The sequence below is a fragment of the Chelonus insularis genome, unplaced genomic scaffold, assembly GCF_013357705.1.
Source record: "Chelonus insularis isolate UGA/USDA-ARS -01 unplaced genomic scaffold, ASM1335770v1 contig_487_pilon, whole genome shotgun sequence".
NCBI classification, from domain to species: domain Eukaryota; kingdom Metazoa; phylum Arthropoda; class Insecta; order Hymenoptera; family Braconidae; genus Chelonus; species Chelonus insularis.
The window spans coordinates 1-25,982 of NW_023276605.1; the positions used below are offsets into that span (position 1 = coordinate 1).

Below are 25,982 nucleotides of genomic sequence, written 5' to 3' on the forward strand. Positions count from 1 at the left end.
CCCACCCTCTGTTACCAAGCCTGAAGCTTATGATCTCTAAACGTAAACAAAGCAAATGAAAATATGCTGGCTCTGTAGTCAGAACGTTCGACAGTTATTTTACCGAACGTTGTTCGATTCCAATTGCGGCAAAATTTTTTTTTTATTCAAATTGCATGTAATTGAGGCGGAAAAAATTAACGAAGATCCGCACAAAGAGGAGACGCCGAGAATAGTCGCAGGGCATTGTTTGTTGATGGCGATCATGTTATTCAGTTTATCAATATATGTTCTGTATATGAGTCAAGCAGTATTGATGTTATTTATTTATATAAAATTTAGGACTAGTTTAGACTTGTACAATCTTACGTACGTAGAAGAGCAAGTAAGTCTCAGTTCATCAGAAGAAGTCGTTATAACTAGTGTTGCTTTATTTATGGAAATATTTTTTTTTGTAATTGAAATTAAAATTATTTTTGAATATTTTTGATAAATGAAAATGAATGGACAAAAAACTTCAATTTCAGTCGTTGGCGATGGAAATTGCTTGTTCAGATGTTTGTCTTATTTTTTTTCATATTAAAAATTTTTTAATATTGTTTTTATTCTCAGTTATTGTCAATGAAGATACAAAAAATGTATGCGTCAGTCCAAAACTAACAGCGTCAAAAGTGAAACTTTTTATGTAATTCAAAAACTGTCAATGAGTGTACAAAAAAATACATTGCAGCAAAGAAAAATTGACTGGAAATTATAATAAAAATGGTTTATAATAAAAATCAAGAAAAATCTACAGACTATCCCGAATTAATTACTACGAAAGTTTTACTCGTACGTACTATTATTTACATATACATAAAACTATATACATATGCTCTGTCTTGCTTGGAACAGATTGTTCTGAAATTTATAAATTTCTTGGTGCCCTAAGGCTCCCTTTTTGTAGTGCATCCCTAAAAATTATCATTTTTCGAACGATTTCCCTGTTACCTACTCAATTTCAATTGATGTCAAGCTTCGGCCTTTTGCCGCACAACACGAGGGCGTAAAGTCAACTCCGGGAAACTTTCTGACTTCAGCCCAGCCTTAATATTACGAAGGGATTTTTCTTTTTGGATTTTTTAATATGGTAGGCCTTCTGCTCTTTCCTATTACCCTATGGCACTTCCTCATGAATACATTGTAACGCCATCTCTCACACGTCATTTATGTCCAGTACTGTATGACATCTTTCCGAAAGTTTTTGCATTACTATATATTTTTGTTGCGAACGATGATATTTAGCTATCTATGTAGATAGACATTAAGTAATGTATTTTAAGACAGTAAAATTCATAAACGGTAAAGGTGAACAGATACTTTCCTGACAAGAAATAAACAGACAAATCCATTTTTCTGTCGTCAAACGGGTCAAGCTTTTTGTGAGATTTGGATCAGTCACAAAAAGCAGGATTCGCTTTTCGAATAGAAATTGGCATCTGTTTTACTCTGAATAATTTGGTTTAGTGAATTCAAGTGCACATCTACATTCGTAAGTTTCTAAATGAAATTCATTTATTTCTATGCTCTTTTCATATAGTGAATTTCGTGAATGTAAATTGTTAAAAAACCTTCATCCTCGAAGTGAACAAAAACATTATTTGCCAATCATTATCTATACATTTAAGACATGTCATGAATTTATACATATTCAAAGAATTCTAATATGAATAAATTCATTCATAGTTTTTACCATGGAAGAAATTCGTCATTCTCAGCAAACAGGCACAAATTCTTTACCTCATAGTGTGCCAATAATTTTCAATCATTCAGCATCAACAAATAATACCCATCGACGAGGAAGAGCAAAAGGAACAATGCATGCCTTAATGTCTGAAGCTTTACCGCTAGATGAAGCCGCAAGATTAGAAATGAAATTACTACCAACCAAAACTCCTGTCTCCGTTCTTCAAGAATTATTATCACGAAGAGGTACAACCCCTAAATATGAACTTGTGCAAATTGAAGGCGCAGTTCATGAGCCAACTTTTCGTTACCGAGTAACTGTTGCTGATGTTGTTGGTTTGTATCCTGTAATGTATACTGAAAGATAAATAATAGTACTATTATTATTAGATACTTTTTTATAAGAATTAAATTATTGAAGTAGATCCAATTGTTTCAGCTATGGGGACCGGTAGGTCCAAAAAAGACGCTAAACATGCTGCTGCCAAGGCTGTTTTGGATAAATTAATTGGTGTCAGTAATCCTGAAAATAATACAACAGATGCACCAATAATGAATAATATGGTCGAGTAAGTGAATAAATATGTGCTGAGCTGTATCAATATATCTAATAATCTAATAATTTTGTTTGTCAAGTTCGCAAAATGTACAACAAGATGTAACAGGAAATTATGGCGAAGATAAAGTTATTAATAATCCTATTGGATCTCTTCAAGAAATGTGTATGTCAAGACATTGGCCACCACCAAAATATACTATGGAAGGTGAAGCAGGTCTTCCACACGAAAGACAATTTACAATTGTATGTTCGATGCTTAAATATAAACAAGTTGGACAAGGCAAAAGTAAAAAATTAGCAAAACGTCAGGCAGCTCATAAAATGTGGCAAGCTTTACGAGATGCAACAGATCAAACTTCCGTTTCCAGCTGTGGTGGTAGCGGTTTAGATGAAGATGAGGTAAATATTTTACATTTTTCAATTTATAGTATTATTAATAAAAATGATTTTTTAACAGAAATTTTAAATTATCTTAAGTCTTAGTTTTGAAAGGTTACATCTGTATTTTATCACAAGTGTATGTAATTTACATCCATTATATTTTTTTTAATTGCTAAAATTATTTCAAATAATAGATTTGGAATCAAAAGTGACAATACCCGATAGTAATTAGTACACTATACGTTAATCGAAAAGTAGAATAATGCTACTTACATGGCGAACTATCTTTATTTTATAACTCTATAATGTACTATTGTCATTCAGATAAATAGATGAAGTGGACGTGATTTTTTATATTTTTTTCTATCATTATTCTTCGCTGATCTCTTATTCATTCCATTCACATATCTGTAACGGACTACATCTCATTGTAAAAATTAATTGGAAAGGAACAAATACTATTGAATTAACCAATTTTTCAGGTAAATGCTATTAAGTTGTAATATATAATGATTTGGCATGGTTAACAATTGAAGATTTTTTTTTGTAGCTTTTCGATTAGCAAACAAGACCTTGTGTGTAACACGTATTTTTTTTATTTTATAATGATGAAATATTTTGAAGGTCATTTCCACTTCATTTTTTTATTTATCAAATTGAAATAAAGCTTATATTAATGAAAAAGTAATAATTAATGAAAAATTTATTGATTAAAATTATCTGCTAGAATACATATTACTGATGGAGTTTTGAATTTAAAAAATAATAAAGATCGTTTATGTCCGTTATAGATTGAGCGGAATGTAATAAATATAACAGCTCGATATGCATCTTTAAAAGATAGTAAAATATCAACACTTACTACACCTCATAGTCACAAAGTATCACAATTTCATAAAAATCTTAAGTCTTCCGCCGGCTTGAAATTGTCTGAATTGCAGGTTTGTAAATATGAATAAACGACCTTTATAAAACCATATAATTAAATGCTGTAGTTGCAAAGTTGAACGTAACTTCTATTATTTGTATCAATTCTTCAAAGTATTATTCATGACATATTATTCATTTATCAGCTTAGTGGACAAAAAATTTTCAAATTTAATTCTAAAATTTCATAATATCATTTTTTTAAATTGATTGTTTTGTATGTTTTTCTTACAGAATACCTGCTTGAATGATGGTGTGGTAAATTTGGTACAATTCTTACAAGAAATTGCATCTGAACAATTGTTCGAAGTCACATATGTAGACATTGAAGAAAAATCTATAAGTGGTAAGCTAAGAAAATTCAATTTTTTAATCTTTAATTTCAATTGGAAAATGTTCAGAGAACGATTCTGAACATTCCAGAATTTTTCCAGATTTTTTCAGATGTTGGAAATATTTTTTTTTTTTTTGAGATTTTTCGATAAGTGATAAATCAGTAACAATTACTAATTTACCAGTTGCATACTCCCACTTTCTTAACTCGTTAAAAGTCTCACAATGACTATTCTTCTTCTTTACTTCAACCAAATATTTTTCACCATTCTATATCACTTTATTTATTAGACATTGAAAAGTATCTGTCACATTATTAAATCCAATTTAACACATAAGAAATATTTTTTATGCATATTTTAATCAAGTTTTGAATATTCAATTACCCCAATAAGGAAACAACAAATTATCAAACTATATTTTATAAAGTAATTATTAAAATAGTAATGGAGTCATTGGCATTATATTTAAAAAAATTTAGCTACGGTTACTCACTTTTAGATTGTTTATCTCAAAAAATTGAAAAATCATTTACTGTGGCAGCCATTATTGCTGATTAGTCATACAAAAAATATGATGAAATGTCATTTGAAATTTTATTGAGGTCAGGGGAATTTTCGTGGTGGAACGAAATAGTACGAATAGTGTGCGATATTATCGATCGATTAGAAAACTGTAATATCAATAATACCGATAAATTGGCATAATAATCAGCATGGCTGCTATAGTAAATGTTTTTTTTAACTTTTTGAGATAAAAAATCTCACAAATAAAAATGAATTCGAAAAAAAAATACGACGCGGGCGGTTTTTTTGGCTGGGAATTACTTCATTAAATTCAGCGCATTTTTCTCTATGAAATGAGCCCGGTTCCGACTTGTGCCACTAAATTTCGTATTAATCCTGTTCTTTGCTGCACATTTCCCTATTACATATTCAATTTTAGTTGACGTCGAGCTTCCGCTCTCCACTGCACAAAGGGAAGGCGCAAAGTCAACTTCGGAGTTTTTCTTTGGTACAGCCCAGCCTTAAAAATTTGGTAACACGACCAGTAGCTCGCAGACATTTAAACCGCGACATTTAATATTTAGTGTAATTGATCCGACGACAAAATATCAGTGCTCGGCAGTGGTCTGGGTGCGACCCGAAAGGTCCACACGACCAACTTCCCAGTGAAAAAAATTTAAAAAAAAATATGCGTTAGAAGAATTCAAATATATTGTATAGATCTCTATTTTCATTGTTTATAACAGATTTAATTGTTATAAACAAAAAGAATGAGTATCCATTCATGTCGTACGGTTGGTAACTTTTTTTTAGCAAAAGAAAAAATTACGCGTTTAAAGAATTCAAATATATTGCATAAATCTCTAATTTTATTGTTTATAACAATTAAAAAATTTTTTATTCAAATATTATTATGATCGATAATCATTTGTTATTAACAATGTTTAATCGTTATTAACACAATTTCTTATTATTAACAATAATCATTGACTATTTTATTATCCTCAACGCTATTTTCTCCATCCCAACACAAGTTTAAAATTTCTTTATTGTTGATTTCGTTTTTTAAAAATTTTTTTTCCTATGAAATACTGTCATCATATTTCTGTACAATTGTTCTAAACATTTGATATCCATATTTTTCAAAAGATCTCGAAATTCCGTCTAAAAAATGGTATAATTTATAAATTGCAGAATTTAGGTAGTTCACTATTTTTTCAGTTTTTTGATTCTGCATAAAAAATGGCTGGACCGATTCTGCTGAAAATCTAATCAGTACTAAGTTACGTAATTACGCGTCGAATGCAGTTGGTCCCACGTCGATATCATTTTTTGTTCTTGAGATAATCGAGGCGAAAAATAATTCCGAACGCACGTATGAACATACGAACATACGCACATACGAACATACGCACATACGTACATACACACACACAGACGTCCACGTAAAAACTATCGTATTCAACTCTGGGGACCTTAAAACGTGGAGATATGTCAAAATTAGCGATTCGCAAAATCGGACCCATTACTATAACTTCCCACTGGGAAGTTAATAAGTCAATGATAATTTATCTTCAGGATAATTGATCCTAGGGTCATCTAATACCGGGAGATGGCAGTCCGGGTTAATTTCTGGGTGGATGAATACTATTTAATGATGGGTATATATACAATAAAAAAAGTCTGAATAAGACAGATATTACCTGGCGATGTATAGAGTATCGGTAGAGGTTATGTAATAGTATAATTCATACAACAAGTAATAAAACAACCGGTATGTTATATGTTTGGTTTTTTGATCAAGTTTGTACTATTATTTCTATTTATTGTTTAATAGTATGCATCACTATAATTGATTTACGTGTGTAATATAGGTAAAGTTATTGATACTCCGCTTTCTCATGATCATGCTACTAATGTTGTTGGTATTGAAACTCTGAAGGTGAAAGAAAAATTGAATAAAAAAGCTTGCAAGGATTGAGCAATGAATGGAGTTTTGATTGCCAATGGTTTGAGTAATGTGCCATCACCTATATGAGCTCAGTTACCAAAAATGACATCACTAACGCGTACGGTATAACGAGCCAAGAAAACTGATGGAACTGTTGTAGTAAATTTGAAGACTTTAAGAGAATTGATTAGACCAAATATGTAGCAAGTGACGAATGATGGTTAGGCATTTCTGTTACAGGACAACGGAGGAGGTTCGAAACGTTTTCCCATTTATAGTACTGCTAGAAATTTGAAAGTATTAGCTCAATGCTACTTGTGGTGTTGTGATGGTACATTCAATTCAATAAATCGGAAAAATTCTATACTTCTGTACTGCCTGTAATTAGACGTTATCAACCAAATTTGGAGCCTCGAAGAGTGATGAGTGATTTCGAACAAGCATTTATAAACGCCGTTGAAAGTCACGTGATTGAGGCTCATGAAGAACTTATTAGGTCACAGTTTTATGAGGATAATAAAGATTTATTCAGCGATTTAATTAATTACTTTGAGAGCACTTAAATTAGTGAACGTTGTTGTACTGGTAGGAAGCGGAAAAATCCAAAATTCAATTTATCTTTATGGAATTGCTATCAAGCAACTCCTGATGATGTCATGCGATGAAACAATGATGTAGAAGGCTGGCATCGTTCATTTAATGGCAAAGTCCGTGTATCGCATGCAATTTTTAGTTCTTTTATAAATGTAATGAGAGCTGAACAAGTTTTAACAGGAACAACAATATCGCAAATAGAAACTGGTATGAACATTGTTGCTAAAAAACGTAAGAAGTGTTGTTCAAACAGTACTGATTATTATTAAGTTTTATTTATTTTTTGAGATAACGATCAGCTAATAAACGATTATTTTATGTATATGTTCAGTCATTTTTCGAGCGCGCATTCGGAGCGCTGTATTTTTTACCTGCTCCAGATAAACAGGTGTTCTCACGGACTTTTCGTAGAGAATTCAATTATGTACAAAAAAGTATTATCATTTTTTTTCCTATCCACTACCGTTTTCACTGCGTAAGCGGTGAAAGGAAAAGAAACTCATGTTGCAAAATTTTAACATTATTTTAGCAATAGTAATTTTTGTTTCCGAGTGAAGATATTTTGCATTATTCTTTGTTTCCCGGGCCTGAGAAGGACATTTTATTTGAGTACCTCACCTTATAGGGCATAACTCTGGGAATGGCTCTACTTCTAGATACGGTGTTACTGAGGATGTGATATTCTCGTGCCTTTAAAAAGGCACGGGGATACACGTACCTAGCCTAAGGCCTTACGACATACCACGGCCGGAAGCACCTGGTTCTACATATCGTTTTCGCAGCCTCAGGTACGGGCTTGGATTTTGGTCACCCGTAGTACCAGTTTTATTTTCTTTGGTCAGCGGCCCCAGTTGTTTATGATATGAGGGGAAGCACCATTATATTGTCAACAGCTGAAAAAGTGTATAATTAGTATTATGACGTTTCTGGAAATATGTAAAATTTTGCATTAGAGATTATTGGATACCTGAAAGTAAAGCAAAAAAGATAAAAAGTAATAACAGTACATCCAGTTACCTTTCTTTCACGATTGTTGTTTTGTGGCTCACATGCTGTAACGTTTTGATTGGTTGTTTTGTTATTATTATTAATAATACTACTTTTATAATTATTATTGTTTATGTCGGTTACCTCTGTGGAAACCCGTTACCGAACCCTGGCTGCAGCCTTCCATTGCGAGAGGTCAAAAGATACCTTTTCTATGCTTATTATGCGAGGCCCGGGGAGGCTGAGCATTTTTGGTCGAGTTAGGCTCACTGAGCATTTACGAATTCAAAGTGCGCTACCTATCGAGCCTACTCGAGCATCTGGTCGAGTTAGGAACATGAAACATTCTTTAGTCTGAGTAAAATCATATTACGACGCGCGGTAGGGACGGACCGATCGCGATCGCGTGCACGTGGCCAGGATCGGGGACCGGCTGTTAGCGAGAGCGCTAGAAGGCAGCGCGCGCAAGGTCAACCGGACACCCCTTCAAACGTTTCGAGTCTTAGCGGGCGCTGAGATGTCCAAGTTCCTGGGACGTCTTCTTGATCCACCCTGGTTGTTGGTGTGGGATCTGGTTGAATCCTGCAGCCTTTCTGACCTCACGCGTAAATAATGGCCCTGCCGCAAACCCCGAGTGGGGCTGATTTCACTAGCGGATATTTTCTTAAGTACGCTTGATTTCATATTTGCATATGTTGCCTTAAGGGTGGCAGTCCTTATGATATGTGTTGTATCGAGATACATATTGTTTCTGAAGAATATGAAATTATTAGGGTAGATAGTTTATGTGCATTTCTAAAAGAAAATCCCTTAGCCGAAGACAAGTACCATGGCATACTGTTATTGCTACGTATTGCTTTTTGATTAAAAGAAAATGCCCAGCACATTCCCTCACTCACGCCATAAAACTACTAACTACTAACTACTAACTAAAAACCAAAGGACGAATCCTCGTTCACGAACAATCAATCATGAAAATAGAATAACCTTCGCAGTATTGTCATGCAATACTTTCGGGCGAGGGACAGGCTCCCCTGAAGTGGTCTGCGTACTATTCACTAGCCACCTTCATGGATTAGATCTTCACGAGGTAGGAACACGCTGAATCGTCCGTGCCCTGAGAGAAATTTACTATCTTGTTTCAGCTTTTTATCTCCGCGTGTTTTGATATTTGTTTTTGTCTCACTTGATTGGTTTAGCAGCATGGCAAGAACCCGCTGACCTCCTGCTGCCTAAGATCGCGAGTATAATTTTGATCCATTTAGTGATGTTTAGGAAGTATGCCAAAGTATATATATATATATATGTATATATAAACATATGCCACAAGCTTATGTTTGTTTAGACAATTTCTACCATAATACTTAGTAGTTTGTGCAATTTTACGTTTGACCATTCTTTATTGTTTGGTTAGTATTGTTATTGTTGCTGTTATCAGAAAAGATTTAAAACACACTTTTTCTTAAAGACACATTTTCTTCCACACACGCACGCACCTGCATATCTGTGTGTGCTCTTTAGCCGAATGTGACAATATTAAAAATATCTGATCGCCGCTGGAGATACTATTTTTAATGCACATAAATGCTTCACTAAGTTTTTTGTAGTGTGATTCTTATCAGACTATTTCTCAATTAGATCATCTAAAACGTGTCGTAAATTAGCTAATGCACATAAATGCTGATTCCCTATAAGTATTTTTAGTTTGACATTTGCATAACTAAAACCTCCATTTGCTGCAAAAACTTTTTTAGCTATTGGTCCCCCCCATCATTTGAGCTCATCGAAACCCTTATGGGTTTATAAATTAATGATTTATAATAATAGTACAAAATTAATATTACATAAAATGGTATAATATATGGTAAGTTTTAGTTCTAACAAGATAGTATTACACTCTTTGGAGTAACGTCTTTTGCTAGTCGTCATACAAGGGGCATTGCCATAGTACATGATTTAAGTCCTGGTAAGGACATCTGCATGAGCACTCGCTACTGCCTATAATTCCTACGCGTGCTAGTGAGGAATTAAGATTGTATAGTCCAGTCAAGTTAGACCTGAAATGGAATTTTTTAACCTCGCTCAAACTTGGCTCGAATATTCTTAGGCATGCTAGATTTAAGTAGGGATAGTTTTTAGGGGGTTGCGAGCCCAGTGTCAGGATGATAAAGGGGTAAAACTGCTCGAAGAGTCCTTTCTTAACGTTTTTAGCAAAAACTATAATAGATATTAAAAAATGTTTTAGACAAAAGTTGTAGATAATATGAAAATCTACAACTTTTGTATGAAACATTTTTTCGCATCTATTATAGTTTTCTGTAAGACTATTTTGAAAATGTCGTATAATGTTTCCTTACACATCTCTTTGGCTACGTCTCGATAACAAGTCTGTAACAACAAATCATGCTAGTCTGTCTGTTGTGCCACAAGCTAACAGTTTTGGACATAGGCGATTATTATTAGGGATTTTATTGTAAAATTATAATTTATGAGTAACTAACTTTTCCATAGATAAACAATAAAAAGACAATGATTGGGCACCAGGCAAAGTCAATCCGCCAAACATTTACATTTTAATGTACAATCAATTTTAAACTGAGATGTATCTTGGCTTTATTAATTAAACAAATTATATTAAGACTCCTTGAGTGCGGGTACAATAACTCATAGACTTGATAAAAATAATTATAGTAATTCGACATCTAGTCGGGCTTACTGAAGTACCAAAATAGTAATAATCGACATATGGCAATCTTCGGCAATTACTTACACTTTTAAGAAGAAGCAATATCCAGGAAGTTGGGAGCGTTCTGTAATTGATGACAGTTTGGATTCTTCTAATATAATGTTGGTGGAAGTACTTTTTTTGTATCCCAACGCTAATTACAGGGCTGTAATTTGGATTCTTCATAGTAAACTATTGAGTTTTTTTTGCAGCAGAAAGTGAATGGAAGAGCCATGATCTACAAGTCCTGGGCAAATGAACCTGGGCTTGTGCATTGATAACCTTGTATATGCGTGTCTTTCGTACATGAGGAATTTAATGAATGATATAACCTTTTCGGAGCAGTTTATTTCTGCTAATTTCAACAATAGAATATTGCTATTTACATTGTCGAACGCTTCCTAAACGTCAAGGAATGCTGATAATGTATCTTTATTTATCTTGAAGCTACTTTTTATAGATAGAGTCATATTCACCAGGTTATCAATACACGATTGCCTCTCTTAAATCCCGTTGAGAAGGGAGAATCATGTTATTGTACGCACACCACTATTCAATTCGATTTTTTCAACATAGTTTTGAAAAGTCTACAAATACATGATGACAAAGAAATTGGTCTAAAGTTCACCCCATCCGCTTTTTTTATGAAATGTATGTAAGTGAGTTTCCACTCAGTGAGAAAGTTGGTTGTTTGAAACATTTCATTAAAGATATCGAGTAAAATTAGTTTGTATTTGATAGGTAAGTTTTGAAGTACGAAGTAATTGATACTATCAAGACCAAGGGCTGATTTCACATTTTTGCCTTCCAGTGTGCAGTTGAATTCGTTTGCATTTCATACTAGAAAGAACCTCGGGCACAAGGCACCCATGGGGGACTTATTTTATCTAAAAGCAATACTGATAGAGATGTCAGAGTTTAGGGTACTTGATAAGCTACGTGGGTGGGTGTTAACCCATTCATTTTTAAGTATCTTGCATTTGTTCGAAGTATAATTTCCGTTGGTTCTGAAATTTAAGGTTTCTGTGAAGTGTTTGAAGCTATTTATTTTTTTCCTTATATTTATTTTGTGTGCTTATATTCCTCACAGAGAAACTTTTCAAAACTGTCTTCTAGTGACCTTGATACATTATGCCAATTAGTTTGAAGTGAGTGAACTTTAGAAACCTTCTGTGATAAATCATTTTTTCAGTGTTTAATTTACAAATATAAGGAAGTCATCCGAACCACAGGTTTCGTTATGTGTTGTGACGCTGACTTCGTCTGCTATTGAGCTTGTTGACATGATAAAGTCAATATTAGATTTTGTTCCTCTGTTTGGGTTAACGTGGGTACATGAGTTGCAGTTGCGAATATGCAGATTACTATTATTTAAGACTGTTGATAATCGTTCTCCATTGTAATCGTCTATTTTAAATATCACTATCACTCCGCCAGAGTCACTCGGTAGTCATTAGTGAAATAAATTTTTCTTTTTGAGAGGATTCCAATCTACAATATTACTGAATATGAAGACAAATTAACATAATTATGTTAATTATAAGTCAGTTTAGTTGTTTATTAAACCATGTTGGATTCTATTGAAATATATCTCGTTATTTCCCGTCGAGTCAACGGCAATTTTACCAATTTCATTTTCTGATAAAATGATAACATTTTTGTATTTCTGATTCCGTTGTCACTTCCATTTTCAAATTATCATAATCGTATTAAAATTTGTCTATAAAAGAAATTCTGATTCTTTTGGATTATACTGTTCTTTTTTACTTCCGACTATAATCTATTAATCCTGTTCAAATGCAAATTTTCATCGTTCGCACTTTTTGTAAGGAAGGTGCTTAGTCGGACCAACGTGAGCTTACTGATGATGTCTGATAAGAGTCAGGCTGCCTGATGAGTTCACAATCATCACTGTAGATGATTAACTGATGAGTTATTTCATTTCTGAAGAATATTCTGGAGAGTTCTCTGGGTTTTCACTAGAGAGTTCGACTGCGTGAGTTCTCTGCTAGTACACACGTACCGAGTTGACTGTTACAACGAGTTGTCTGTGGGTTGGCATCGTCCGATGATGCCCAGGAATCGTCTGAGTACGAGCTACGTACGATACTTGCAGTAACCGACGAATACTAAAGATTACGGACCGTTTTTCCCGAAAACTCTGCATTTTCGATCCTTTGAAAAAGGATATTTACGCCTAGGAATTAATTAGAGTCGTCTCATCGGTGTAGATAAGTTGGCAGGAGAGACATTGATTCATCTAATTATTTATAATAAACTTAATTAAAACTTATTTATTATAAATAGCAATGAACATCATAATATAAAAAACATAAAGTCATCCCTTATCCACATCACTTTCTGGCCCAAACATGACTGCTCCCCTCCTCATAGTCTGATCCGCACCTACGTCATAGACCAAACTATAGCGCATTTTCAACGTTCCCTCTCTATAGTAGGTTATCGACTACAATAGTTTGAATGAGCCAATTCTAAACAGACGAAAATTCCAAAAATAGTCATTTTCGTTTTGACAGCATGTGAATAACTCTCTAAGCATAATTTGAGGCATTTTCGCAGAATTACGGACAGACACTCTAATTTTATTTATATATATAAACCGTGATAATCTATCGATGATAATCTACAGATTATCATAAATTTGACGGTAATTTGACGACACTGCAGTGTGAGGGTAAAAATTACATATATATATATCCCAATTCTTATATAATAAAAAATTGATCATGAATATAGCAAATAAATCTATGTACATAATCCTCACTTTGAAAACTATAAAAATACGTCCAGAATTTGAGTGGATCACTGAATGTGTATGGACTTCTATCCAAAGCCAATGAGCTATCAATATTTTCACGAATAATATATAATACTGATGTTTCTTTTATGACTTCCACATAAGAATGTTCAATAAAAAAAATTGTGAGAATGACGTTTAAAAAACTGAACAGTTAAAAACACTTGAGTTAAATTTTATAGAGAACTTTTCGTTTCTGTTCACAAATTTTATTGCATTACATATTTAGAAATTTCAATAGAAGAGAAAGAATTCAAATAGGTTTAGCGAGAAAAATTTGCTTTTAAACCGATTTCAACAAGAAAAATAGATTATAATCAAAAGTGAAAAAATAATATATCCAATAGAATTAGAATTTTTTCTAATGACAAATTTTAATTTAATAATTATTTGTCTTGTTCTATAGGTAACAAAAGAAGCAGTTTTTATAGGATTTGGATGACATCAATCGGAAAATAATACTTAATAATTATTCTTATATTTAAATACTATCTAAAGAACTTATATATATTTTGCAGATTTCCGCGATTTCGTTCGCGTAATGTGTAGCATTACATTAGAATGGATGCCGTTTTTCATTGTTTGTAACAAATTCAATTGTTATTAACAATTTACGTGAACAAAAAGTAGCCTATAACCTTCCCCACAATACCCTCGACATTTCTACAAAATTTGGTCGCAATCGAATAAGCAGTTCGGAGATTACTCCGAACAGACGGACAGACAGACATCAAGAATTTATCTATCTTTACTAATACTAGTAGATACCTGAAAAAAGTGCTCCAACCATCGGCAAGGGTAGAAACAATCTCTAAAGGATTTACTTTCTAATATGGAAAAAATGTTCAACTAAGAAATGCAGATCTTTAAATTTTACGTAAAAAAGTATACCACCCTCTTACTCCTATTTCTGATTGTTTGCAAAAAAATCATCCCCCAAGATTTCGCCTGATTTCAGTATTTTTGAACATTTAGAGAAGAAAAGTATTCTTAGCATTTTTCAAAAGTGACATCAGTGTCCACATCACTCAAAATGTGGATTTCCACCTTACTTCAACTGGACTATAAGTCAAATAGTACCGGGCATAAATGCTATTCATTTTTTTGAAGGTTATACATGTGATTTTTCGATACCCGTTTGTATAAAATGACACATCATTTGTGTTCGGTACTACACATTTAATTAAAAAAAAAAATGTGTGAATATTAAGTCATTCACCTAATAATCAAAGTTTTTGAGTACTAATTCAAATAAAAGGTTATAGACAAAATTACAGGAATATAATTCAATATATCTTGATTGTACAAAACCTTCATTTTCATCATATCAATTGTTTTTGAACTATAAATTCTACGTTTTACCGGTTTTATTTAGTATCATGACTGATTTATCAGTTTTCACTTATTACTTTATCCAAAGTAACATCGCTTTCAGAAGTTGGAATATCATCTTTTATCTGCTCGTTAAAACAAACGCCAATTAAATGCGGGTTTTTATTATGACTGTTTCACACTTATAATAATTGTTCATAAACTTATCATAATAACCCATTCCATGACCAAGTCGTTTGCCTGTATTTTTTAAATACTTTTCCCATTAAAAAATTTTTATTCTAAATCTTGAGATGAAATAAAATATAATAATTATTCATTAACTAAACCTGTTCTTGTAAATGCTACACCTGGACATATAATAAGATCCAATCCACCTAGTAAATTGTAATAATTAATTTTTTACAAAGTTTTATTAAGCTTAATGAAAACTGAACTTACCTGTTTTTAATGCATCTTCTCTATTATTATCATTTGGCTGTTTAATCATCCACTTCGTCAATGGTAAATTATCGAAATCTTCTAATGAATGCAATCTTACCATCATCATGTTTTTACCATTGTATTTGGGCACAAATACTTGTTTGCCTATTTTAAACAAATAAGCCAATATCGGAAATGTATTAATTTCATTATCAGTACTTAAGTATATGGAGATTCTTTCACTCGATTGAAATTCAGGTAAATCGAATACCTGTAATTGAATAAAATTACATTTAGAAAAAAAATATTTGTAAAAAAAATGTACTTGATTTTTAAAATCATGTTTAAAATTAAAGTTTATAATAAAAATACTCGGATCCATTATAATAACTTTCTATTAGAAAGTTAATGAAGAAGATTATCAGTACTTTTATCTTTTTTACAAACATGTTATTAGTATGAAACAAATTCTAATGATGCACATTAAGAAGTGATCAATTTTGAGAAAATTAATGAAAATATGATATACCACTTTTTAAACATAATTATAACTCGAGACAACAGAAAATGGTTTTCTATTCGTAAATTTGTGTAATTAATAACATTGATATATATTTTTAATTACCTTTTTACATACTGTGTCTGACTGACGTACTTTTTCTTCTTGACTCATATTATTAATAACTCCTTTAATTTCCTTTCTAACTATGTTTTTCGCTAATTTAATTGCATCCATGATTTCACTTTTCTACCATATGCTATACATTACATGTAGTCTAAGTTGTTTATCATGAAAAATAAAAAGTATTTAATGATAAAGATTATAATCCGAAAGATAGTCTGGAAAAAAATCATACATTAATATTTAAGCATTCGATAGATTTGTTTTGAGTTAACAAGAATCATTATTTACAAATTCAAGCGTCTATTTACCCTGAAAGAATATTTGTTTTTATTAATTCATAAATTTCTTTTTGTGTGCAGGCAAATGTCAGTGCCTTGTGCAGTTGTCAACTTTACCAGTAGCAGTATGTTATGGCTGTGGTATTACTAGTAAAGATGCTCAAGCAAGCGCAGCGCAAAATGCTTTAGAATATCTAAAAATCATGACAAAAAAGTAAATTTATGAGCATAGGAACATTTGTTTTATAAAAGTCATCATTTCTGTCGGAATTAAATACAATAGTGTCATTATTACAAATAACTATCACTGCTTAGTAAATGATGTAATTATTATTGTGAACAACGGTAATGATAATAATAATAATAATAATAATTATAACACTAATAAAAATAAGACTCTCCTTAGAGATAAGAATATAAACATTGAATATTATAATAACAATCGATAATTAAATTACATGAGTTCTCTAATTTTTTAACCAATTTGTTCCTCTAGAGCATATATTATCTCGTCATCTATATGTAGCTGAAGGAGAAAACAGTGTTATAAATGGCTTGTAGATTTGGAGAATCGATTTTATTTCATGTATTATATTTAAGATTGAAAAAAATGCCTCTTTCTTTTATTTGATATTATAGAATACTTAAATTAAAGTGTCAATAGAACTTTTACGTCATGATGTACAATAAACAAACTATATCACAAAATTAACATCGCTTGATTAAAAGGCAAGTTTTTCTGTAAATTCTAGTCATTATCTATGCAAAATGATGTTTTAATGTTAAGTATAATTAATTAACTTTTTTAAGAAAATTGAATGATGTATAAATATTATTCCATCATAATTAAATTTATAACTATCATTGTATTTTTTGTTTACATATTGAATAATCATACATTTGAATTTATTCATTAAAATTGTTGATAATCATTTGTGTCATTTGAAACTACAAGCTACTCGAAAACTAAATAAATTAAAAATTATCATTTCGCCGTAAATTAATTTTTTATATTCTATATTGCTCTAGTAATATAATACTCTAGTTGCATATGTCATATACATAACATGTATCTATAACAGTCAACAAATTTGATAATATGTTCGTTCTAGACTTACGTTTATCAATAATATAGAATATTACTTCCATAAAGAATTTTAGATTCGTGAAATAGAAAAGAAATTTAATTTTAAAAAATATTTAATTATCAGTAAAAACTTGCAATAAATATCAGTAATGAGTTTGAGATATATATATTATTCACAGTTAAAATTACAAACAGATACAATTATTTTCATACTTTTAGAATTACAGGTATTATTGACAATAAAAGCTCATTATTTAATTTACTCAAGATTTTTATAATACTTTCAAAAAATCTAGAAATACTCCATTTCTGCATTGAAATAAATAATAACGCACGAAACGAATCAAACTGTTAGTGTAATGCAAAATATCAGAAGACACGTTTACTTGATAGTATCTCGTGCGGGACGTATGCAAATAGCCAGAACTCTATAGTCCCGGATAAAGTAGAACCACGAGAAATAATTATCCTAAATAGGTTATAGACGAGAAAATTCAAAATCCTTAACCGTCTATTGTCACGAATAATGTAGATAACCGAATTTTACAGAATCCCAATCATTTTAAATCACGAATAACTTACTTTATTGAACCTTACATTTCTATAAATTATGTATTCCTATGAATATTCGTTGTCTCGAAAAATAGTTTTTTGAAAGGATGTGATTCTTACAACTGTCGGTAATGAAGTTCTGACGAGTAAATGTAGTATTATTATAAGAATTTGGAGCAGGGAACATGCAAAACAAAAATTGCGTTTTATCTGAATAATAGATGGATTTAATATTATATAAACCATCTTGCTTCGAAATAATCAACATATTATTAGGCTTAAATTATAATAACAATTTTTTAAGCCTTTTTCCCAATCCTTATTTAATTTAAGTCTAGATGATTTAAAAAATTATTTAGAATCAAATGTACAGTTGTAAAAAATACTTGAATATTAATTTTTAAATACTACTACAAATAATAAGCTTGAGATTTTCTATCGGAAAATATATTTGTATTAAAACAATTTTTTAAATAATTTTTGTTCCATTATAAATTCTATTGAGTTTCACTGTTTATAAATCTGACAAAACAAATTTAATTGTTTATTACATAAAAAAGAATTATCAAAAGTTTTAAAAAAGTCTTTACGAAATCGAATGATTTGTATTTAAATACAAATACTACGAATAATAGTATTCGAGTAGAGTATTTTTATTTTAAATACTTTCACTCAAATACTTGATCGGGATTGAACCCTGCTCGGCAAAATAGAAGTCTTATCTGGTGCTTTAACCACAAAGCCAGCATATTTCCAATCAAAATTTCATGTTTATTCATCTTAAACTACATGTTTCGATCCGTAGACTTGGAATTGAGCTCGCTTGTTGAAATTTATACCTAATAGAAATAATAATAATGGATGAATATGTATGTATTTTAAGTTATATTCAGGTATTACATTGATTAAGGCTGGGCTGAAGTCAGAAAGTTTCCCGGAGTTGACTTCACGCCCTCGTGTTGTGCGGCAAAAGGCCGAAGCTTGACATCAACTGAAATTGAGTAGGTAACAATGGAATCGTTCGAAAAATGATAATTTTCAGGGATGCACTACAAAAAGGGAGCCTTAGGGCACCAAGAAATTTACAGCTTTTGAATAATCTGTTTCGAGCAAGACAGAGCACAGAATATATCTATCTATCTCCGTCTTATTTTTCAGAGAAGACTGCGAGTTCGAACAGTTGACGAGCAAGCACATCCCCCACCCTCTGTTACCAAGCCTGAAGCTTATGATATCTAAACGTAAACAAAGCAAATAAAAAATATCAGTGCTCTGCAGAGGTCTGGGTGCGACCCGAAAGGTCCACACGACCAACTTCCCAGTGGAAAAAATAAAAAAACAATTTGAATAGAACCCGTTTCCATTTTTTATAACAAATGGAATCGTTATAAACGAAATGAGGCTGTTTTTATTCATTTAATATGGTTAGTTACTTTATTTCAGTAAAAGAAAAAATTGTGCGTTAGAAGAATTCGAATGTACCTCATAGATCCTTTTTTCATTATTTACAACGAATTTCATTGTTATACACGAAAAAAGTATGTTTTCATTTATGGCATACGGTTGGTAACATTTTTTTAGCAAACGGAAAAATTATGCGTTAAAAGTACTCATATATGTAGAAAGGGTCCCTATTTTTGTTGTTTATAACAATTTAAAACGTATTATTTAAATATTACTATGATCAATAATCACTTGTTAGTAACAATGTTCAATTATTATGAACTATTATAGCGTCTTTAATGCTGTTTTCTCAATCCTGACACGAGTTTAAAATTTTTTCATTGCTGATATTGTTTTTAAAATTTTTTTTTTTCGATAAAATATTGTCATCATATATCCATACAAGTATTCCAATCATTTAATATTCATATTTCTGCAATGATCTTGAAATTTTGTCTAAAAAATGGTATAATTTATAAATTACAAAATTCAAGTAATTTCCTCTTTCCAGCTTTTTGATTCTGCCAAAAAATGGCTTTACCGATTTTCCTGAAAAATTTTTCAGTTCTAAGTTACGTAATTACGCGTCGGATGCAATTGGTCCCACATCGATATCATTTTCTGTTCTCGAGATAATCGAGGCGAAAAATAATTCCGAACGTACGTACGCACATATGCACATACGCACATACGCACAAACGCACATACGTACATACACACACACAGACGTCCACGTAAAAACTGTCGATTTATTCTAGAATAGGCTTTCGAATTTATTTATTATTAACTTTTTTTTAGCAAAGGAAAAAATTACGCGTTAGAAGAATTCAAATATATTGCATAGATCTCTATTTTTATGTTTATAACAGATTTAATTGTTATAAACAAAAAAAATGAGTTTCCATTCATGTCGTACGGTTGGTAACTTTTTTTAGCAAAAGAAAAAATTACGCGTTAGAAGAATCCAAATATATTGCATAGATCTCTATTTTATTGTTTTATAACAATTAACAAATTTTTATCCAAATATTATTATGATCGATAATCATTTGTTATTAACAATGTTCAATCGTTATGAACACAATTTCTTATTATTAACAATAATCATTGACTATTTTATTATCCTCAACGCTATTTCTCCATCCGAACACAAGTTTAAAATTTCTTTATTGCTGATTTCGTTTTTTAAAAATTTTTTTTCCTATGAAATACTGTCATCATATTTCTGTACAATTGTTCTAAACATTTGATATTCATATTTTTTCAAAGATCTCGAAATTCCGTCTAAAAAATGGTATAATTTATAAATTGCAGAATTTAGGTAGTTCACTATTTTTTCAGTTTTTTGATTCTGCATAAAAAATGGCTGGACCGATTTTGCTGAAAATCTAATCAGTACTAAGTTACGTAATTACGCGTCGAATGCAGTTGGTCCCACGTCGATATCATTTTTTGTTCTTGAGATAATCGAGGCGAAAAATAATTCCGAACGCACGTACGAACATACGAACATACGCACATACGCACATACGAACATACGCACATACGCACATACGAACATACGCACATACGCACATACGTACATACACACACACGGACGTCCACGTAAAAACTATCGTATTCAACTCTGGGGACCTTAAAACGTGGAGATATGTCAAAATTAGCGATTCGCAAAATCGGACCCATTACTATAACTTCCCACTGGGAAGTTAATATGCTGGCTCTGTAGTCAGAAAGTTCGACAGTTATTTTACCGAACGTTGTTCGATTCCAATTGCGGCAAAATTTTTTTTTTATTCAAATTGCATGTAATTGCAATTTTATTATGCCAAAAATGAGTTTTAAATCTTAATTTTTATGTAAAATTATTTTTCAATTAATCGATGACAAATGAGAAAATATTTGAACAGAGCCATAAACTCTTTTTTGTACAAATACATTGATAATAGCCTTTTTAACAACTTATTAACAATAAAAAGTAGTTTTAAAACAATCTGTGGCGAGTTCCGGCACTTCCCCGGCAAGCTCTACCCACACTCTTTGTGCCCAAGCCTGCAGCTTATAATTTTGAAGCATCGTTAATATTGTTGGAATCGTAATAGCTCAGTGGTTAGAGCACTAACCTTTCTTTTTGCTGGGCAGGGTTCGATCCCAGTCATAGGCAATTTTTTTTTCTTTTTTTTGCTTAAGTGACTTTATATACTTATAAATAATTTCATATATTTTATTAAATTATTCTTCCAATTGATTACGGAAAACAACTTATTTTTCTGAAAATAAGCTGAGGATGAAGAACGAGTTACTATGAATTCTCTTTTTCGAAAATGTTGTCTTTAAAAGACAATAGGAATTGATTTTGAACTTATATAAGCAACCAATTATTGTATTTGTATAAAATTTGATTGAAAAAAAAAGGAAAAAAAAATTGGCTATGACTGGGATCGAACCCTAATCGGTAAAATGAAAGCTTGGTGTTCTACTTACAGAGCTAACACATCATATCTGACATTACGTTTATGTTTATAAATTGTGTAATGCAGGCTTGAGTACGAAGGGTAGGGATAGAGCTTGCCAGCGAAGTGCCGGAACTCCCCGTGGATTATTTCAACTCCTTCTAAATATTTCTAAATTGCTTAAAAAAAAACTATGTTCATATAGCTATAGTAAAAAAAGTGTTTATAACCCTGTTCATATGTTTTCCAACTCGACGTCGATAAATTACATAAATAATTAAGAAGAAAAAATCAAATCTTTAGTAAGAATTCATTTTAGCATGTCAATATTATAATAACATGCAAATCTAACAAATGAAAAAGAAAAAAAAACTTATCATGACTGGAATCGAACCCTGCTTAGCAAAATAAAAGATCGATGCTGTAACCACTGAGCCATCATGGTTTTAATATGATTATATATGCTTAAAAATTATAAGCTGCAGGCTTGGGCACAGAGAGTGGGGGTAGAGCTTGCCGGGGAAGTGCCGGTACTCGCCACAGATTGTTTGAACTACTTTTCAATGTTAATAATAATATGATTAACTTGTTAATAACATTTCAATAACATAAAATTGTTAATACATGTAAAGATGTATAAGTTGTTAAACACAGGCTATTATCAATGTATTTATACAAAAAAAAAGTTTATGGCTCTGTTTAAATATTTTCCGACTTAGCGTCAATAAATTTAATGAGTAAAGAGAAAAAAAAATCAAATCGTTATAAAGAAATAATTATGGCATGTCAATATTGTAATTACATGCTAATCTAACGAATAAAGTAGAAAAAAAGTGATTATGACTGGGATCGAACCCTGCCCGGCAAAATAGAACTCTGACGCTCTAACCACATGGCCAGCATAATCTCAATATTGAGTTTATGTGTATTTGTTTTTATACTACATGCTTGGATACGCCGACTTGGAATTGAGCTTTTTGATTAACATTTATACCTAATAAAAATGATAATAATGGATGAATATATGTATTTGAAGTTATTTGCAGGTATTATATTAATTAATGTTAAATGAGTATCATCATTTTCATTTATTCTAACTGCAATAGTCATCAAAGTATAAGGCATTGTAAAGCGATACACTATGTTTACATCACATACATATATTACCCGTACACACTCATACACAAAGTACTCACCAAAATGCAGGGCACCATCAGTTCTGGATACGGATTGAGCATTTCAATATGGATGACTGAGGTCATCTGCGAGCATAATGCTGTCACCTATCAGAATTTGTTTCAAACTAATTTTCCGGAGAGAATCATCTGGAATACAATATTTCTAATTATTTCTAAATTATTCAATTTTATCCTATGAATTGATTTTTTGATATTCAGATAGGTAGCAAGGACTGACGCAAACACGAATTTTGGGCGAAAAACGTATAAAAATAGAATAATTAGTGATTTTTCATCTGAATGATGTGGCCGCCATCTTGAAATTTAAGCGCGGCAAGTCAATTCATAATTTTTTCATTATTCTTTCTAATTTTTTAATAAAAACATTCACTATATACAAAAAATTGTTGTTTACGTCAGTCCGGCATTAATTCCTCTGTAATTTGGTACCTAATTTTATAGAAATAATAGTAAATTGGCGAAGAAATTAGAAATATCCCGATCCCATGTATTTGGATAGGGGGAATCAGTCGCCTCTCTGACTTCAGCCCAGCCTTAATGCCTGGGTCCAGGGAGCGTGACATCCGTCCCCAATAAGACGTCAGTCAAAGGCATTTTTACAATCTTTTAAATTTAAATCTTTAAATGTATAATCTTACTGATTGTCAATCAAATTCTATGATGCCCAGATTTTTTATCTAATGATCATTTTAAAAATAAGCTTTATTCTTTTAATCTTTAAATTGGTTTTTTTTATTTTCAATCATTTAATATTCAATCAAATTATAAAAATTTTTCTTTTTTTAATGTTTATCATTTCGTTGAACAGTCAACTTAAGAATTTAGGACTGGTAAATTATCTTGCGTCGGTATAGTAGAAAAAAATACAACTAGTGTCACTGTTTTCTGATAGATGATAGTAATTGCACTGTTTTCAATCAAAAATTCGAAATGCTTATACAAGAAAAGTCTTCTTTCTGGCTCATGTAATGTCATGTAATTCCTACTACATAAATAAGGATGTTTAGGCTTATAATCTAATGATAATAACATTTTTATCTTAATGTTAACGTAATAACGTAATCCAAGTGAAAAAAATTTGAAAACTGGATTATTAAAAAGTTGAAAAACTTCGAAAATAATGTCTGTCAGTATTATTCTCTTTTTAAATAAACATAAACAATTTTCGTGCAACGAAAAAAAAAGTTTTATTACTTAAGTTTTTATAAAAATAAATCAGTATTTGCAATGAATACCTCAATTTACCTGAATTTAAATATAAATATAATATGAATATAAATTTATTAATGAATTTCAATATAAATCACTAGTCAATTCAATTATTTAAAATAAAATAATCAGGGTCAATTAAAGAATTCAAAAATCATTCCTGAAGTTATAAGTCTAACTTTTATTTATATTTAAGAAAATTTACATTTGCTTGTATCTCTCTAACTTTGGTTTTCTACACTTCCAAATTATGAGCCACGTTGTCTCAGCTCCCGTCGAATATTTGTGCGTTTAACTACTGCCCACAAATATTCTGACAATGTCATTCTATATGTAAATTAATATTATAGCAAATTATTTAAATTTAATATAAAATGATTGAATAAATTCAAATCATAATCACTAAGCTAAAGCTGTTTCTGAAGCTGAACATCATGATGCTGAAGTTGTTTCTGAAGCTGAAGATCATGATGCTGAAGCTGTTTCTGAAGCTGAGAATGATGATGCTATTTACTTATCACAAGTACACTCGGCGTCATTAATGCATGGTCCATCAAAAACTTTGATACCATCTGAGCAATTATCGATGGAGTAGTTTTTTTTTCAAATAGAGATTCAACATCTAAATTAATCTATAAAGTTCATGATTTAATACTCTTTTAGATAGTCCCTATAACAATAGACTATCCCCACTAAAACATTTTTGAACCTTAATTTAAATAATAATAATAATGATTTAAACTTACTTCTTCAGTTATCATGAAATAATCGTGCACATTAATAGTCATGACTATAAATGTTAGTTCAATTATAGTAATTATAAACTTAAGTTTATAATTGAATTATAATTATTATTATTTAAATTTATTCTTATTATTTAAATTAAGGTTCAAAAATGTTTTAGTGGGGATAGTCTATTGTTATAGGGACTATCTAAAAGAGTATTAAATCATGAACTTTATAGATTAATTTAGATGTTGAATCTCTATTTGAAAAAAAAACTACTCCATCGATAATTGCTCAGATGGTATCAAAGTTTTTGATGGACCATGCATTAATGACGCCGAGTGTACTTGTGATAAGTAAATAATATTATCGGTCCATAAAAACTACATTATCGACGGGAGTTAACATAATTGCTTATGTCAAGTCAACTATGTGCTACGGCTCAGTAAATGTGTCGCTATCTGACGTTAAATTTTATTCTACAGTTCGATATAGAATATACTTGTAACCAAGTAACAAATATACTCTTTACATAAGTATGCTTTATACTTGCAGTAAGTACACTCGTGTTCATTAATGCCCTCCCATTACCATGGGAGAAATTACCGACCGAGACGGTTTTTTTTTTATATGAATTATTCCATCTATTATTTTTCAAATATTCTATGACTAAATTCTCCTCCGGCCCTGCCCCCTCTTAAAAATAAATTTTCCTACTCCAAAACATCTTATTTCCCCTAATTTTAATTATTTCCCCTCATTTTTGACAGCTAACAAACATTTTTGTTTATAAATAATAAACAGTGTACAGTGTCAATTTTATAAATGTAACATAACTCGTGTTGACATGTATTCGAGAGGCGAGTTATCATAGGATATCTAAAGATTTTTGTAAGTAATTATCAAATTTAAATTTAATTTATATTACAGGTTATAATGTAATTAAAATATAATTGATATCAATTATATTTATTATGATTTATCTCAATTTTAGAGCCGGCTTTCAAGTACTCTTTGGAAATTAAGCGATAGTAGTCAAAAATTGATCAATTATGTGGTACATTCCAATGATAATAAGAAAAAAGAAGCAAAAGTTATAGTACAAAAAAAATGATTAAAGATGAATACAAAAAAGGAGATAATTGTGTTATTATCGAAGATGTTATTATC

The 25,982-nt window shown here is 31.0% G+C and overlaps 2 protein-coding genes across 7 annotated transcripts; one reads left to right on the plus strand and one right to left on the minus strand.

Annotated features, from left to right (window-relative positions):
* Positions 1–512: 512 nt before the first annotated feature.
* Positions 513–16,816, plus strand: LOC118069901 (interferon-inducible double-stranded RNA-dependent protein kinase activator A homolog). 6 transcript variants are annotated; one of them, XM_035088245.1, is made up of 7 exons: positions 513–810; positions 1,705–2,040; positions 2,129–2,273; positions 2,341–2,662; positions 3,436–3,585; positions 3,806–3,917; positions 16,225–16,815. In XM_035088245.1, the coding sequence occupies exons 2-7, from the start codon at positions 1,713–1,715 to the stop codon at positions 16,359–16,361; spliced, it is 1,194 nt and encodes a 397-aa protein (XP_034944136.1). In that variant the 5' UTR covers positions 513–810; positions 1,705–1,712; the 3' UTR covers positions 16,362–16,815. The 6 variants fall into 6 exon arrangements, with proteins under 6 accessions (XP_034944136.1, XP_034944137.1, XP_034944138.1 ...); XM_035088246.1 differs by lacking the exon at positions 513–810 and adding an exon at positions 1,235–1,510 and having other exon boundaries at positions 2,144–2,273; positions 16,225–16,816; XM_035088247.1 differs by lacking the exon at positions 513–810 and adding an exon at positions 1,237–1,510 and having other exon boundaries at positions 1,792–2,040.
* On the minus strand, positions 14,776–16,313 carry LOC118069902 (5-formyltetrahydrofolate cyclo-ligase-like). Its single transcript, XM_035088250.1, is given in 6 exon segments — positions 14,776–14,990; positions 14,993–15,057; positions 15,147–15,194; positions 15,259–15,511; positions 15,866–16,080; positions 16,174–16,313. Coding segments are annotated over 5 exon segments (591 nt in total). The 5' UTR covers positions 15,977–16,080; positions 16,174–16,313; the 3' UTR covers positions 14,776–14,876.
* Positions 16,817–25,982: the final 9,166 nt, after the last annotated feature.